The 17,714-nt window shown below is 40.0% G+C and overlaps 1 protein-coding gene across 27 annotated transcripts in view; it reads right to left on the bottom strand.

Moving 5' to 3' along the window:
* The window catches only part of SORBS2 (sorbin and SH3 domain containing 2), a 238,661-nt gene that overhangs the window by 130,503 nt on the left and 90,444 nt on the right, over window positions 1–17,714 (bottom strand). For 23 of the 27 annotated variants that reach the window (XM_074992920.1, XM_074992910.1, XM_074992897.1 and 20 more), the window contains exons 1-2: window positions 7,693–7,717; window positions 1,196–1,288 (exon numbers count right to left, since the gene is read on the bottom strand). The exons of 1 other annotated variant lie outside the window; for it this stretch is intronic. In XM_074992920.1, the coding sequence (XP_074849021.1) occupies window positions 1,196–1,288; window positions 7,693–7,702 (103 nt within the window). In that variant the 5' untranslated portion in view covers window positions 7,703–7,717. Of the gene's footprint in view, window positions 1–1,195; window positions 1,289–7,692; window positions 7,743–17,714 lie in introns of those variants that run through there. 3 more of the 27 variants (XM_074992900.1, XM_074992904.1, XM_074992898.1) reach the window with 2 other exon arrangements.

The raw sequence follows: 17,714 nt of genomic DNA, 5'->3' as shown, positions 1-17,714 counted from the left end.
ATGTGCCAACATGCAGTCACAATGAGATACACTGTATTTGCTATACAAATAAAAAGCTGCAGCACCTTAAAGACTAACACATTTAATAGGTAATGAGATTTTGTGCATAAAATCCACATCTTCAGATTATTTGCTATAGTAGTTTCACTTTGGTGACAAAGTGCAGAAGCTACTTCATTTGAAAATATGTTGAAACATCAGTATATCTTATGCTAAACTCCTAAGCTTTGTGAGAAATTGTGCACTCATTCTGTAAAGAATGTTTCCAGTCCTGCCCTCAAGATTTTTGACAATTTTTTTTCTAGTTGAATGACCACAATGATACAATGGAATAATGAAGCAAATAAACCCTCAGCTACATCATTTTATCTTAGACACTCTCCTTCACTCATTCTTAATATCGCTTTTGTTTATTTTACATATCTGTCACAACTATTGAATGCCATATTGATACAAAGAACTCATACAGGATTTTTGCCCTATTTACATCTTGCATGTGAGTTACTCTAAGATTTACTGCTAAATCTGGCCAACAGACATGTATTAAAGTATTATTTGTTTAAACTTGCTTTCAATACAGTCCTATGATTAAGAAACAGTTTTGCTTCCCTACAGACTATGGTTTTTTTCTGATTTTAAATTTCTTGACAATAGGATTTTTGTTTGTAAATGTTCATTTGGCTGCTATGGTTTCCCCCACAACTGAAATTATAATCTTTGGCTTGTAATAGATTGCACAATAGTGTTAAATCTGACTGAAACATTGGAACAAGAGAATTACAACTTTTAGCAGAAGTTGGTGAAGTTTTAAGTAAATCAATCCGAGCTGTCAGGCAAGTGTTCGTATGAATAAAATCAGGGAGCAGAAGGAGGCAGGTATGAAGAAGGGGAAAATACTCAAAATACTTGTAATAGAGGCATTTTAAAAAAAAATTGAAACAGCTTTTCCAAATTTCCCATGAATTTTTACCTATTCTTCAATGGCTACTACACATAGCCAGAGGAAAAGTAAGATAACATCTCTAGAAGGAAAATATGTTTAGAGGCTCCAGCAATATAAAACTGTAGAAATTAGACCTGGCCAATAGAGTAACCATTTAGGTTACCCTCCGCCTCTTCCTAGCACAGTAATTCTACAGAAGCATATCACATTACACAAGCCATTCAAGGGTAGTGTCCCACTGATTAGTTATACCTGGAGCCAATAGGTTTGGAGAACTTTGAACTCTCTTCACAGCTGTTAACATGACAGACATTGCAGCACGTTTGCGAGCACACCCACCGCTATCTGGAAGCACAAAACGATATAGACACAGGCCCAAGACAAAGGAAGCAAGCACGTGCAACATATTACATGGTGTGAGATGCCAAATATACATAAAACACATGCAGTTAGGAATTGCTGCTGCGGTGTCTTATAAAACCCATAGGTTAGCAAAATATACTATGAGTTTCAGGAGTTCAGTATTTCTAATATGGTAAGTATTCTATACTTAATACTCTGCGACAATATATGTATTCTGGTTCCAGAAGGCTGCTTATGTATAGCAAATACTATGAGTTGGTCATGGAGCTCATGAAGTCCATGATTTTATGTGATCTCCATGATTGTAGCCTGTTTATTGTCAGTGTTCTGGCCATCACTTTTACTAAAAATTGATAAACTCTTAGCTTTATGTATAGCCAGTACTTGACAACAAATAGCTCACCAAGGTGAAGGATTAAATGCTGTGTAATACTTGTCAATAATCAGCACTGTAAAAGCATTTTGTTGTATGCAAGAGAAAGGTACTATTCACAAGTCAAGCTTATATTGTATTACATCTCACAGTGCTGCTTTTGCTCTGTATTTTGGATTTATAAAGAATATTTTGAATACCAGTGACAAAAGTTGCTCATTTTTCCTTGCTAGGGAACAGGAGGGAGACTATACCCAGATCAGAATCTTTTTGAAGTACCTCTATTCTGGCAAGTCTACTTACTAGAAAATTGATGTTCTTCCATCTAGAGTCCAGAAACATCCTGGGAGAATGGGTGGAGAATAATGCAATGTGCTCTCTCCCTACCAGGGCTGATGGAAGATAAAAGCTTAGAACAAATCTAAGATCTTTTTGAAGAACTCAGAACAGTCAATTTTCCCCCTCCTCAGCATTTAGGGAGTTAGAGGAAAATCATCTCAGATAATCCTCCTCTTCTCCATATATTTTCCTCTTCTTTCTCTTCTACTCCCGGAGAGCTGGAATCCATAGGAAGATTCTGTGCCCAGTATCACTGTTATTAGCAAAGGTTAGAATGTCATGGGATTGGCCCTTTCATTATGGGGCAGTCACTGCTCTCCATCATATCTACAAATAAAGATAAAAAATATTCCTCCCAAGTCCTTCTGTTTGGAGTATAGGTTTATGACCCCCCAGCAAGACATCTGGGAAAGAATGAACTCTAAAAATTGGTGGAGACAATAGAGTTCTATTACAGAGTTCTGTTTTGCCCACTACTTAATGACGTGTTTAACATTTTCTCTTACATATCTCATCATCTAATGTGTATGCATTGCAATATACAGTGTACGTATATTTATATATGACTTGTATCTAGATAATCACAGATATGTTTATGAGAACACACTGTGAATAAATACATAAGCAATATTGCAATAGATAGTGACTAATGTTGAATTAAAATACAATACAGATATCTTATATTCTAAATTTTTGCATCATGTTAAATTTTTAAATATTTTCTTTTTTCCTGAGTAAAATTAGGTTCAAGATAACTAAAACTCCTACTTAAATAAATAGGAATTTTGTCTGGTGGAGGACTAGTAGAAGAATCTACTTGTGTATGACCTTCCAGTTATGAAACTGTCAAACAGCTCATTCTCATCTTCCACTCCCTACATCTTTCCACCTCACCTCTATCTCAAAACTCATTTCATATTGCATTATCCCAAATACTCTGCAGTAGCAGACAGTCAAACATTTTATAGACAGAGTTCTGTTTACAGAAAGCTCATATTTGCTGAAAAAATTCTGAATAAAAATATATTCATAAAATCTGAGTCCCTGCAAAAATTGGTTCAAGTCAAAGTTTGGTGTAAGAAAAAGGGTATGGAATTCCCATCACTTTTCATCATGTTCTTATATTGAATATTAAGAATGGTAGACAAGTTGAAGGGTATGACATTTATTTTCAGAGGGGTAGCCATGTTAGCCTATAGCTTCACAAATAACAAGCGGTCCTACATAGCACCTTAGAGACTAACAAATTTATTAGGTAATGAGCTTTCCTGGGTAAGACCACTTCTTCAGATGAGTGATTTAAGCTGCGTCTACACATGCACGCTACTTCGAAGTAGCGGCACTAACTTCGAAATAGCGCCCGTCGCGGCTACACGCGTCGGGCGCTATTTCGAAGTTAACTTCGACGTTAGGCGGCGAGACGTCGAAGTCGCTAACCTCATGAGGGGATCGGAATAGCGCCCTACTTCGACGTTCAACGTCGAAGTAGGGACCGTGTAGACGATCCGTGTCCCGCAACGTCGAAATTGCCGGGTCCTCCATGGCGGCCATCAGCTGGGGGGTTGAGAGATGCTCTCTCTCCAGCCCCTGCGGGGCTCTATGGTCACCGTGGGCAGCAGCCCTTAGCCCAGGGCTTCTGGCTGCTGCTCCGGCAGCTGGGGATCCATGCTGCAGGCACAAGGTCTGCAACCAGTTGTCGGCTCTGTGTATCTTGTGTTGTTTAGTGCAACTGTGTCTGGGAGGGGCCCTTTAAGGGAGCGGCTTGCTGTTAAGTCTGCCCTGTGACCCTGTCTGCAGCTGTGCCTGGCACCCTTATTTCGATGTGTGCTACTTTGGCGTGTAGACGTTCCCTTGCAGCGCCTATTTCGATGTGGTGCCGCGCAATGTCGAAGTTGAACATCGACGTTGCCAGCCCTGGAGGACGTGTAGACGTTACTCATCGAAATAAGCTATTTCGATGTTGGCTTCACGTGTAGACGTAGCCTTAGTGATATACTCTAACTTACGCAGATGACTTTGCATAACTGGCAGACAGGCTTGAGCTAATGATGACACTCCTCACTACCTTGGAGCATTGCTGTAATCAACTTACATTTACAACAAATGTCAAGATGACAAAATGGTAGTATGGAAAATTATTGAAATGTGGCAGCAGTTATATTGAAGAACATGAAATCTTACAAGTGTCTAGGATGTATGATCAGCGTCGACAGATCCATCAAGGATGAGTTTAGGAGGAGATGCATTTTAGCTACAGGCGCCACACAGGAGTTAATGAAATTATGAACTGACAAAAACCATTAGCAAAGTGAAAATATAGTAAACCATTGTACTAACAGTACTGTTGAGTGAGCTGAAAATAGTGGCAGACGGACAGAGGTATGGAGGTGGTAGAGAGGAAAGATCTTTGGAAGATGGTCAGTAGAATGTGGAATAATTTTAAGACAAAGACATCAGAAGGAAAGTAGGATGTGAAATTATGCGATGGAAAAAGCTGAAATCAAAAGGAGTACAATGGTGGGAAGGTTGTAGAAGACAAATGGATAACAGGATACCAAAAAAAAAAAAAAGCAAGATCAGACAAACCTAGACACTAGGCTTAATTGAGGAACAAGGTTCGGAGAGAAATAAATAGTGATGATATACTGCTCCCCAGGGCTGAAAAGATGCTGTAGGATAAGACAAAGCAGTCACCTCTTTGTAGGTAACTCACAAATAGCAACATGGACTAAATTTATTGATTGCCCACATCTGCTGTAATCTCCATACTACTTAACTCCTAGGAAGCTATCAATACTTACATCAATTCATTTGAAATGTTTGTGTGTGTATAAAATTATACATATATACACTGAAATCTTCTCAATCTCTCATATGGGGAGGGGGAACACGGGGAGAGAGCAATGATGTCCTTGCATGTTCTCATAATACTACTAAACTGGGCCTCCAGGCATTAACACGGCATAAACATTATGCAGTACAGTAGTTCCTAACTGAATAACCTACTCAGCTCTGACCTAACTGAATAACCTACTCAGCTCTGACCAGGAGCTACATTTTGATCACATGCTATTGTAGGCTTTTACGATCCCTGTGCGAACACTACTCCCATTGGAAGAGGAGCAGATGAATAATCTGCTTCAAAGGTATTACAGCTTCGGGGATGAGACATCTGGGGACACACCTTTCCTCCCTGATCTAGAGCTGTGCAAAGACTAGGATTCCTTTTGCATCCCCCTCTCCTGAATCATATGGGCTGTTGAAACAAAACATCTGCAAACATGTCAGCTCCCAAGGGCAGAGAAACAATGACTGGCAGGAGCTGACACAGCAGCAATGGCAGTAAGTTCTGGCCAAAGAACGGTTGGCTACAGATGATATTATCAGTCTGTTTTCACCAGTTTTTGCTCTGGGCACAGATGGTTTGTGCCAGCTACCTCATCACTCCTCCTGCACCCACAGTCCCTTAATCTCAGTCTGACTTTATCTTCCTGGGGCGCTCTCCTCCTCCTCCCTTCCCCTTCTCCCATGCTTAAATGCCCCTTCTTTCCTTTGCCTTTGGGCTTAGCTAGCCCTCCCTTACAAACACTTCACCAAAAGAATTAAAAAGAAAAGGAAGCCATGACAACCTTCTCTCTCCAAATACTGTCCCTAATATGGTATTTGCCAGCCATCAGTCTCTTCGCTCTGCTTGTATGTTGCATCCCTTTCCCTTCCCTTTGGTTTACCTTGTTTATTTAAAATATTAAGCCTTTTGGGGTAGACACTGCCTTTTACTGATTATACAGTGCCTAGTAAAATAGAGCCCTGTTCCCTGTTGGTTCCTAGGTCCTACTAAAATACAAATAATTATTATTATTATTAAGTTCAGTACAAGGGCCTGCTTATAGGATCAAGATCATATGATTGCCTTCATTTAACCAAATGTGACATTCTGACCAAGTCAGAGATTCTACAGCAGTGTTTCTTAAACTATGTTCCGTGTAACACTGGTGTTCTATGAACAACTTACAGGTATGCTGTGAACATCTGACATTTTTTTGATATCATACCCTGATGACATGTATTTTCTGTCATTAAAACCAGATGCAATATTACTACTTCATTGCTATGATACCTGATTTAATCACCTTATTTTTGTTTTGCTGTATATGTTGCTTTTTTTGTTTTGTTTTTGTTTTAGTCTGACAACAAGTTTTTTAAGAAAATTTTCTTAGGTGTTCCACATGAAAAAAATATTATTGTTTGCTGTTCCAGGGGCCAAGTGTTTCTCTTGTTGTCTCCCAAACAAATTAGATAAGTTGCTAGGAAGTACATTATATGATGACTTACATTAAGAAAATTAATGCACCTATGTTTTGTATCCTTCTAGAACTGTGTTCTCTCTTTCTCTGTCTGATTTTTATGTGCTTCATTTGCTGCAGGCAGCTGACTCCTTAAATCATTTCAGCATTAGATTCATTTACCAAGCATATTATTCCAGTAAAAACTCCTGACTAAAATATTTATTGGTGGGCACCAAGGATTTGTTTTTGCAAATTAATTTAGACCATACATTATCCATTAGTGCCAAAAGACAACATCTGCATTTGCATACCAATGAAGAGTATGGAATATGTGATAAGTACATTTATTCACTCTGCATATCCTGAGGTTTAAGTCTTTGTTTTCTTTAGAGAAAGCTTTTGCTCCACCCTGAAAGAAATCTGTCCTTAACTCGCGTTTCAGACCTTCGAACAATCCCTCAACTTTTTCATGCTCATGCTCCCCTCAGACCAGGGCACACCTACTCAGAGCATCAGCAGACACTGCCAGAACAATAGATCCAAAACCTGCAGTCATATCTCCACTGCTATGGTGATCAACAGCACACCTTCCCATGGGTCTTCCACATGTCTACCACAACATGTCATGTGCCTCATCCAGTGCACTGCATGCCACAACAACTCCGTGGGTAAAACCAGACAATCACTGTGCTCTCAAATGAACTCACATAGGAAAATGATAAAAGACAAAAACACCTTACTGCCTTTTTGTAAACACTTTTCACAAAGCAGTCACTCTGCATCTGACCTCTCAATCTGCCTCCTGAAAGTAAACCTTCACAGCACTTTCACAAGACAAGCCTGTGAGCTTAAATCCATTACTTTGCGAGACACCAAAACTCATGGCCTGTTTAAAACTGCTTCACACTGTTGGCTCATATTCAATTTGTGGTACACAATAATCCCAAATTTTTGAATAGCATTTTTCAAATATATAAACCCACCTAAAAATATAAAACAATAAGATCTTTACAGAACAGAAAACATTTTAGCATGGTTTTCTAGAGAGGAAGAGTTGCCATTTTTGCTTGGCAGTTATGTATACCATAGTGTTGCACAGCACATATATGCACTGTACCATATATGTATTTTACATGAAACATACATACGTAAACACACAGGTATAACATACACATATAAACATGCATATTTCATACACGTACACGTACATAAACATGTATGTATATTTTATACAGTACATATACAAACATATTAAAATAACATCCTGTTCAGTTTAATTTCAATGTCAGTTGAGCACAATTTGTGTATGCACAATTAATAATTTGGCCCTTGTTTGCTTATTAAATTAAATACATAAAAATAAAGAAATATCTCACAAAACAGCATACCTGTATTCATTTTGACACTGGAAGATTTGCTATAAAAGTCTTCAGTTTTCCTGCAGAAAACAAAATGATCTATTAATTTGTCACAACATAATGGTATGTGGTATAAAATCTCATCAGTATTTCAGGGGTGGCTGGGAGGGAGATACTGGTGAATCAATGTCATATAAAGGATAGCCCTATTTTAAACGCAGGCTTTAATTAAACTGGCACCACTTGTGTCTGCCTCAAGTTAAAAGTTGAGTCAACACTTCCATTATAGCCTAACCTGTTTTCAAAGCTTTAGTATCTCAGCTGTAAACATTTGCTTTGGCATGAAATTTGCAATTGCTTTTTTGGGTCTTCAGATTATTAACAAAAGGATAACTCATCTTATAAATGTCTAAAATATAAAAATGCTGTTTACAGGTTTTATTTGATGCTTTCCTATACACAGATATATTAAAACACTGGGAATACATTTTTCAATAGCCAGTTAACACTTTCCACAGTATCAATGTGCTATATGTGCACCTTTATTAATAAGGAATATGAATATTTTTACTGATAATGTGATGATTTTCACCACCCCTTGCCACAGTACTAACTACAGACTTAGAACCTGTTCCTTCTCCCATGAAAATAGACGACAAAATTCCCACTGAATTTAATAGATACAGGCCCAGCCCCCAAAAGTGGAAGGCTTCAAAATGCACCTGTCTGTTCCTTAAAGAGCAATAATACACACAAACAAATTATAAATGCATTAATCCTGGAAGCAGGAACACTTATTCTCCTGGGCTTATGGCTTTTCTTGCTTTTTATCATATTTAAAAACAAACAACCAAGAGAACAAATATTGACAAATACAAACAAACATGCAGATATCAAACAAGGAAACAACAACCAAAGGGAAGGAAGGACATCTTAAATTCAATCCAACATGTTGCCTTTAATACCTGTTGCTGTGACTGTGCATATCACACTGGTTTGAGATAGCACAAGCTGGATCTGTATTTCCCCAGTGCGGAGAGTTTGTCACAACCGTAATGCAATTTAACAATTTAGAGGCTAGCTAGAGTGTTTCTGTGTGGCTCATTCCAGGTGATTCACTGGCTAAAAAGCATACTAACAGGGGTGGGAGAGAAGAGGTGCAGAAAGGGCCCCCAGCAAACACCTCTGATACAAAGGGGCTGCTCAATCAGTACACTGCTGCTAAAATGGCTCTACACTTCCTACTTAGCTTCATGTTCTGGGGCAGGAGAGGGCCTGTCTAGAATAAAGTGCACTCTGGCTATTCTCAGATAGCTTATTACTTCTAGAGGCTCCTCTAATTTACACTACTGGAGTGAAAGAATGACATAAATCATCCTCTTTCCATTGCTTCTTGTTCTTACACCAAGTACAGGGATAGGAAGAGAGGAAATCAGTTTATTTTTAATACAAATATTACAGTAGTTTTTACAATAGTTTCCCCACTATATTTACCATAGACAGGTCCTTGTCCTCTCACTATAAAGAATGACGGTGTATATGATATGAATACTGCTTTGGTTACAATGTATTGCCATATTACATTTGGCCCCAATCTCAGGAGAGCTTCCAGGAGCTACTGTAATTAATAACTAATAAACAAAAGGCCTTAGACTGGGACATACTGTATATCCTGAACTCCCACTGAAATCAATAGTGGCTCTGAGGCTGAAACCTCAATCAACTTATTCTCCCAACTGAGTACCCATACACAATGTAATTTGGACTGTGGCAGAAATTCAGGTTTGTTTTTAAGGGTGGCTCATAAGATGACCATACTGATTCTTCACTCAAAGCAGGCGTTTTATGATCTAGATTGAGAGAAGGAAATAGCGACTAGAATAGTGAAAGCAAGAGCGAGTTTGAAGGTGATGGATAAAATCTGGAAAAGCAAAGCAATTAGCGTAAGAACAGAGCTGAGCATCTTGAAAACATGTGTATTCAGAAGTATGTTGTATGGATGTGAGACATGGGTGATAACAAAAGATTTGAAAAGAAGAATATTGGCGTTCGAAAGGAGTTGTTATAGAAAGATTCTGAGAATAGGATGGATGCAGAAGGTCACCAAGGAGGAATTATACAGAAAGATACAGCCGAAAGAGAACCTGCTGCAGAAGGTTATAAAACAGAAGTTACAACTATCTGGGCATATTTGCAGAATGAACGACAAACAAAAAATCAAGACCCTGGTATTCAGCATAATGGATGGTTCGAATAGGAGAGGCAGACCCCACAGAGAATGGATAGATGATATAGTAGATTGGTTCAGAGTTAGTCTACAGAAACTAAGCCACTCCACACTGGACAGGGAAAGGTGGAAGTAAATATTGAGAGAGGCATCAGACACCAACGGGTGATGAGTCCACGGATATTGATGATGATGATGATGATGATGATGATGATGAATATTTAAAAGAGAATTCTGTTTGTTATACACAAGGAACAGGCAAATGTTAAAAAATGGATCATCCTAAAATCTAAGGGCTAATACTGTTTGACTAATAAAATTTCATGCCATTCCCATTTATGCTAAAATTGCTGTATCAGCAAATTAACATCTGAGAATTCTCAGTACGCCATTTAAAGATTAAGACAAATCCAGTCTATTTTCTTCTTTGTTGATAAACTCTTTGATTGTAACTTTAGGCTTCTATAGCAATCACAAATTCTTGGAGTGTTTTCATGCTGCTACGGGAGACGGCATTTTAATTTTTTTTTTTTTTGGCTTGGAACTCAGTCCAGGAATCCCATGAAAAGGCTATAAAATGCAATTACTCAGACCCTCAGCAACAACTCACCAAGCACAGAACTCTTTGTACACCAAGATGTCAAAATAATTTCTAGCAGGTGGATTAGATCTACGTACATAAAGTGAGTTTAGTTCATGCCAAAGTTTCACACACAATACTGTGCTTTTTCTTGTTAATAAAGAACTATGTTGTCCATGGAAGCTGTTCTGTCTAAACAGGGATAGTTTGCATAGGTCTACGAAAACTGCTCTCTAAAGCAAGCTATATAAAATTTTTGCAAAGCTGCATGCAAATCACCAAACACATTTCCGAAGACCCTGATTTCAAATGTGCATACAGTATAAAGATTCAGGGACAAATTCTGGTCTTGTGTGCATGCAAGTCAATACAATCTACACATTCATCAAAACTGCATCCCGGTATTTTACGCAACTGCTGCTGCAAATCTAAAATGACTTTCAAACTCTTGACTGAGTATTAAGGGACATTTGAAACATTAACATTCACAATAGAATGTTCATGGACATCATGAACTTAAGTCACACTACTGACATTTTACCAGGTATTATTTAATGCAATCTCCAATTCTATAAACTTTAGAGGAATTAGAGAAAAGAAAAACGAGTTTCCTTTGTGTTGTTTTTTCCAATGTAGTTCATTTCACCACTTTCTGCAAAAATTGTGTGTGTGGATATACACATGTGGACATGAAGATACCCTGCCATTATTATCCATAATTTTGTTACATCAATATTAATATAGTGCAGTGTGCTCTTACATGTGGCTACCCCTTAAAATCACTTGCCCTGCGCAGTACGCAAATAGCAGCATTCTGCATCTCCTTGTGAACACAGGTCATTTGGTGCTCTGGGATTGACACTGGTGACTGAATGGTATCTAGGTAGAGTTCAAGGTGTCAGTTATGGCAGATCCCATCTTCCTATGCCATTGTTACTATTAAGATGGGTGCCAGAGCTGGACCCTTTTCATGAAAGACTGGAGGCAGCTGTCAAGGCTTCAGTACTCTGGAACCTGCTCCCTCACAGGGTAAAAAATAGTCCAAATTCTGCATGCTGCAAAAGCCACTGGTTCAACAGGATGTTTGGAGAAGGCTGAGGGTATACTTCCCACAATGACGGAGGGTCAGAAAGGAGTATCTGTAGGAAGCTGGCTGGCTAGCTCCCAGTGGAATGATTACTTCAACACTGTTGTGATTTTATTGCATTATTAATGTGGTATAGTGTCAGGAAGGAAGGCATCTTCTCAATTATTTTACATCTAAATAAATAAAAAAATGTGTTTAAATTGGGCAAGCACTTACGTATATATCTGAATCTGGGCACAGATGAATAGTAATATGATACTGTCAGCTCAGCATCCACTGGGAGAAATTAATTAATTGGCTCATGTTATTAGCAATTATCATTTATCACTACTTAACACACTTTCTTCATCTGGAATGAAAAAGGTAGATCAGACAAAATATTCACAACTACTACTTACAATAAAAGCCCTGTCACCTAATAGTGTATCATTTGATGGATCAGCTACCTGCAATAATGAGTTGATTTTAAAAACCCAAGTGAACTCTTTGAACATGACTGACCAAATCAAATATCTTCTCAGAGGGATTCAATACTATTTGTAAAAGATGGGTGGATCCAACCCATAATTGTAAGGGGCTTTTTTTCCCACAAATTCAAATACATCTCTCTGATTTATGTCTTGCCCTTCTCCCAGAAGTATAAAAATTAGCAAACAGAAAATATGATGTTATGACAGGCAATTTATTTTCATCAAGTGTATTCCATTATGCACCCCCTTTATAGGCATGATCATGATAATGGATCCTTTACATTCCCCAGTTTCACCAAAAAGCATTTTTGGGAAATGAAACAATGGGCACATACTACTGATTGCAAATTGCTAAGCAGTTGAATACAGTACATACTTCTGTGTGATCTAGCAAGCAAGTGATTGATTTTGTTTTTGTTATGTAGCCAGCAACATCCAGGTGTTTGAGGGTTAATTGCTTTCCTGGCGCCCGGCCACATGGCCCAGTCTGCAAGAACGGAACACTTCAAGTCCTATTAACATAATTTGGTTACTTGGTTTCACTTAGCCCAAAGCAGCACAGGAAAATGGTCTAATAGGTTTCTGTTATTTTAGCTTTCAGATTTGGACTGCAGCCAGAGGCAGGTGGAAAAGATGTCTGATGTGTAGGTGAGTGGTAAATGGAAAATGCTGGAGCAGCTGGGTGTTGTGGAGTATCTGGGCTGATGGTCAAAGCAACCAGAATTATATTGGGGGGGTGCAGGATTGATATAGCTGGTGGGGGGTGGTAAAAAGGAGAAACTGTGTTTGCGTGGATGTCAGGAGGTAAAACAGGAGCAAGCTCAATGACCGGGGTTAAAAGCTTGGGTGGGAGAAGCCAGGTTTTGTGGGTCTCTTGAGAGGGTAACAGGATAGCAGTGGCTGAGGATATCTGTGTTTGTGGAGGGTGTCTGGGTGTAGCTGCCTGGCCTGGGTAGAGAAGCTTGGGACAGCTAGGTTTGCGTTTATTCCCAAAAGTCTAAATAAAAGAGAGATCCTATAAAGCTGGGCAAAAATCAACATAGCTACACTTGGACTTAAAATTCACTACCCAGGGGAAAATAAAACTGGTTCATTAGCTCACAAGCAATGAGCATACACAGTAGGGACATAACCATTGGTTCTTTGCATCATTTGTATATTAGTATTTCGCAAACTACCATTCATTTACAATTCACCCACAGTATAAATACGTGGCATTGGTGGTTTCAACATTTATGAATCATACTGGACTTTCAACTGGTGCTCCCTCTAGCAGGGTATGGAACTGATAAGATGTGTTAAGATAAAACCACCATAAATAGCCACGTCTAATTTATAAAAACGCCTCTCTACAGACATCTTTTCTTCTTACAATTCACGCCCTCCTATTGTGAGTGATGTCCTTTCACAGCGAGGTCTTTATATGCATCACATCTTCTGTTCCGCTTTGTTTTTTCATATACCAAATAAATGCCTTCCTAAATCACTGTGGGTAGTACTATCTGTGTTCGATAGTGTTAGACCAGTATGTGTAGAATCAGGCAAGACTGCATAATGACAACTAAGCTGGCATACCACGATCACTAAGAAAGTGATAGGTTTTTACTAACTTGCCCATACAAACAATATTTATGTGCAGTAAAAGATTTATTATCCAAAATCCCCGGGGAACTGCGGATGCCGGATAATAAAATAGGCCAGTTAATAAAGCTGGGGACATTAGCTGGCCCTGCTCTATATTCATCTGCAGCCGGGCAGTGGGCAGCCAGTCTTGTGGCAGCAGGACTACGGGACTGCAGCAGCCGGTCCTGGCAACCAGCCCCAGCTGGTTAACTAAACGTGCCGGTTATCCGAATGCCAGGTAACCAGGCTCTTACTGTATGCAAGATTGTTAAAATAACAATTTATTGCATTCCACAGTCAAATGTGTACCACTAATTTATTCTAAATTTAGCATAAACCAGCTAAAATTGACTGATTCATCAGCATATTTGCGTATCCCCACTCTGACTCCCGGTTTCTCTTTTTCTACTCACTTCCAGAGTAAGACAGATTTGCTGTAAGGAACTCTACTTTAAAAATCAAACAAAGAAGCTCTATTGGGGTTCTCTTCAGAGCAATAAATCCTTTGTGTTAAGTCAATTCTTAGCTCATGACACTGAAATTAATCAGATTGTGTACTCAAATGTATAAATGTAACCTAGACATGACAACTAGGGAGGCTGAAGGTTAACTGGTAAGCCTCACCCTAACAGACGAATTGCCGGTTAGATAAATGTCTATAAGGGATGGTCTAGACAGTACTTGGTCCTGCCATGAGGGCAGGGGGCTGGACTCGATGACCTCTCAAGGTCCCTTCCAGTCCTAGCGTTCTATGATTCTATGAGTCTATGATTACAGTTAACTGATCCAGGCTGCCCGCCATGGACATAGGGTTGCTCTACGCCTGCAGAGCTACTATGGACAGGTGTTTGCCAACTGTGCCAGAGTAGTTCCATCTGTGGTGGCCCCAGTTAACTGATTAAATGAGATTTTACATCCCTAGCGACAACTTCCATTTTTCTTCTGTCAAGCTCAATTAAAAACACTAAAAAATTCAAAATATTGCTCTGTACTGTCCCTATATCAGTATCCTTCGCATGTGCTGTGCCAGCTTTAGAGAATCACAAGTGGCATTTAGCACAAATACAGAACCATTCAAGGAACTTGAGTTAGTAGTGTTGACAGAGGAGAGAGAATGAAAATGGAGAGTATAGCAGATGTAACACAGTACTCTCCCATGACCTGGATACACAGCATACAAAAACAAAATTGTTTCATTCAATATTAGTTCTGCAACTTTTCCTAAAATTCTTTACTACTTCTTCTGGAAACACGTCATCTCCAATTGTCACTGTAATATGATGGCTATGTTGACCGCATTTGCTCCTCTGTTCCACACAACGCCACTCAGAATGACCAGGCTTCTTCTGTTTACAAAACTGGCACGCACGCTGCTGTCTACTGGTTTCATACCTATTATAGTCTTATGTGCCTCACCGTATTTAAAGCAAAAGAGCTACTATTATTTCTCAGAATAAATAGCTAAGAAAACATGACTAAGAAAATTATACTTAGCACACTGGTTAAACTCACATGACTAAACCCAGTTACTATTAAGTACTTGTACCTGCTGCATGAACCTCAAAGCTTTTTCAGCTTTAGTTTGATATTAAGCCTGAATGCTTTTAAGGCCTCCTTTTTTCCTATTCTTCCATCGGCTAATCTCCTACTGTTTAAAATCTCTGACTTTCTCCTTTAGGTTCCCTCCAATTTAATATCTTCTTCAACTATCTGGAATGAGAGGTAAACGCCATGCAGAGAGACTGGCCAAATTTTGAACCACACAAAACTGAACACTCTGCCACCTGCTCTGTCCCTTTTCTGAGACCTCACCCACATCCTGACCCTTCTCTAAAGCCCCTCCATGACTCCTTCCTCCCTTCATTGCATGCTGTTCCCCACCCGCACTCACCTTCACTGGGCTGGGGCGCAGAAGAGGGTGTGGGCTCTGGCCTGAGGGTGCAGGCTCTAGGTGGGGCCAGAAATGAGAGTGCTGGAGAGGGCTGCAGGCTGGGCTGGGGGATTGAGGTATGGGGATAAGGTCTCCAGTCGGGGGTGTAGGCTTGGGTACGAGGGAGCTTTGGTGAGGCTGGGAATGAGGCGGCTTTAGAGTGGGCCAGGGGTTTGGGCTGCAGGGGTGTGAGGGTTCCAGCTGGGAGTGTGGGGTCTGGGGTGGGGTCAGGGATAAGGGGTTTGGGATACTGAAGAAGGCTCCAGCCTAGAGCAGGGGATTGAGGTATGGCAGGGAAGAGGGAGGGCTCCACTTGGAAGTGCAGACTCTGGGGTGAGGCTGAGGTGAGGGGTTTGGGAGTCTGGAGGGGATTCCAGACTGGACCAGGATGCTGTGGTGTGAGGAATGTGGGGGCTCCAGTCAGGGGTGTGGGCTCTGGGTTGGATCTGTGGATGGGGGTTTTAGGGTGTGGGGTATCAGGGCTGGGGCAGAGGTTTGGGGTGCAGGAGGAGTGCACAATACAGGCTCTGGAAGGGAGTTTGCTTGTGAGAGGGGTTCAGGGTGCAGGGTTCTCGTAGTGCTTACAACTTCCAGGCATACGGGCAGCCAGGGAGACTCCACACACTGCCCTCAGGCCTGCAGGTGCTGCCCCCTGCAGCTCTCATTAGTCGCGGTTCCTAGACAATGGGAGCTATGGAGCTGACACTTGGGGCGGGAAATCTAGCTTAGAAAAATGTAGCTTTACATGAGGAGGTAAACAGTCCGCTCAGACACTGAGTGAGAAAGAGGCACCTGGAAAGCAGCAATTCTGAAAAAGACCAAGGGATATCAGAGAACTGAGAAACAGATACGAATCTTCACAAGCAATGCTGCAGCGACAATACTTTGGGCTGCACATAAATCTCATGGAGCAAGAAAGTGATAGCCTGTCTAGGTGGACAATGGAATGGAAACTCAACCTTGGTTGGCACACTCCTATAATAAATGAAAATAAGAGGTGGACGCACACTCTGCTTCAATAGACTGCTGGTATACTGAGACCACTGCTTATCCTGCTCACCAAGACAGTCCCATGTTTTTTATAGTATTCCCTTATTGTTGTGTCTCTATCTGTTGTCTTTGGTCTTATAGCAGGGAATTGCCTTTTGTTTAGTGTTGTACAGCTGACAGTACAATCGGTTCTGGTCCATGAGCTGGGCTTCTGTGCATTACAATGATAACCACAGTGCTAAATAAATACTCTGAGAAACAGTGGAACTCTGGAAATGTCAAAAAAGAATAGCTAACCCCACAGAGATTGCCAGGGCAAATAAAATTTGTTTCAATCAATGTAAAAAGCTTGGCTGGGGAAGAGAAAAAGGGTTAGATAAGGGATAAAAGACAAAGGATAAAAGGAAAATAAGATACGGACAGAATGATGGAAATGACATCATATTCAAATCTGAGAAGCAAACGATACATTTTCACATTGGAGCCCATTAGAGTCTTAATTGTATCTGCTTGCCCTTTCAGCCAGAAAATTAATAAGAAATTTTCCAGCAGCTAAGAGAAGGAAGCTAAAGAACACAGGAAATGTATTCACCTTGCAGGGATTTTATAAACTAATGTCAGCTTTAATAGTCCAAAAATTCACATGCACATGTTTTTAGACATCATTTTTAATTTTATTTTCCTGGTGTATTCCTCTTTAAACACTACTTTTACTGAATTTAAGAAGTTTGCAATATAACTTGTGCATTCCTAAGACTACTTTTTAACATAGATATTTAATGGTGGATTGTAAAGAAGCTTAGTAGGGCACAGAATAGGTGCTCTTTAATCCCTGCATATGAAATTAGAGCATGAAGTCAGAGCCAAGGCCACCCTATTAATTATCTAAATCCCCCCCAATACTCCTTCAGTTCTAAAGCGCTTCAACATATCTATTTGCTTCTGGGAAAGCATATTTAATTAACATCATTTCACACAATCTATATCATTATAGGGTTGCCATCTCTAATATATAAAAACTAGACACCCCAGAAGGAGTACTGGAACCTTGTCTGACCTGCTGCTTAGCCCAAGTCCCTGCCTTGTCTCCACTCACTCCATCCCTGCCTCACCTCTTCTCTCAGGACTCACCCCTTCCCTGCCTC

The sequence above is a fragment of the Carettochelys insculpta genome, chromosome 4 (genome assembly GCF_033958435.1).
Source record: "Carettochelys insculpta isolate YL-2023 chromosome 4, ASM3395843v1, whole genome shotgun sequence".
Classification (NCBI taxonomy): Eukaryota; Metazoa; Chordata; order Testudines; family Carettochelyidae; genus Carettochelys; species Carettochelys insculpta.
Note: the sequence above shows the minus strand (reverse complement) of the source record. Positions and strands in the feature narration are given on the sequence as shown.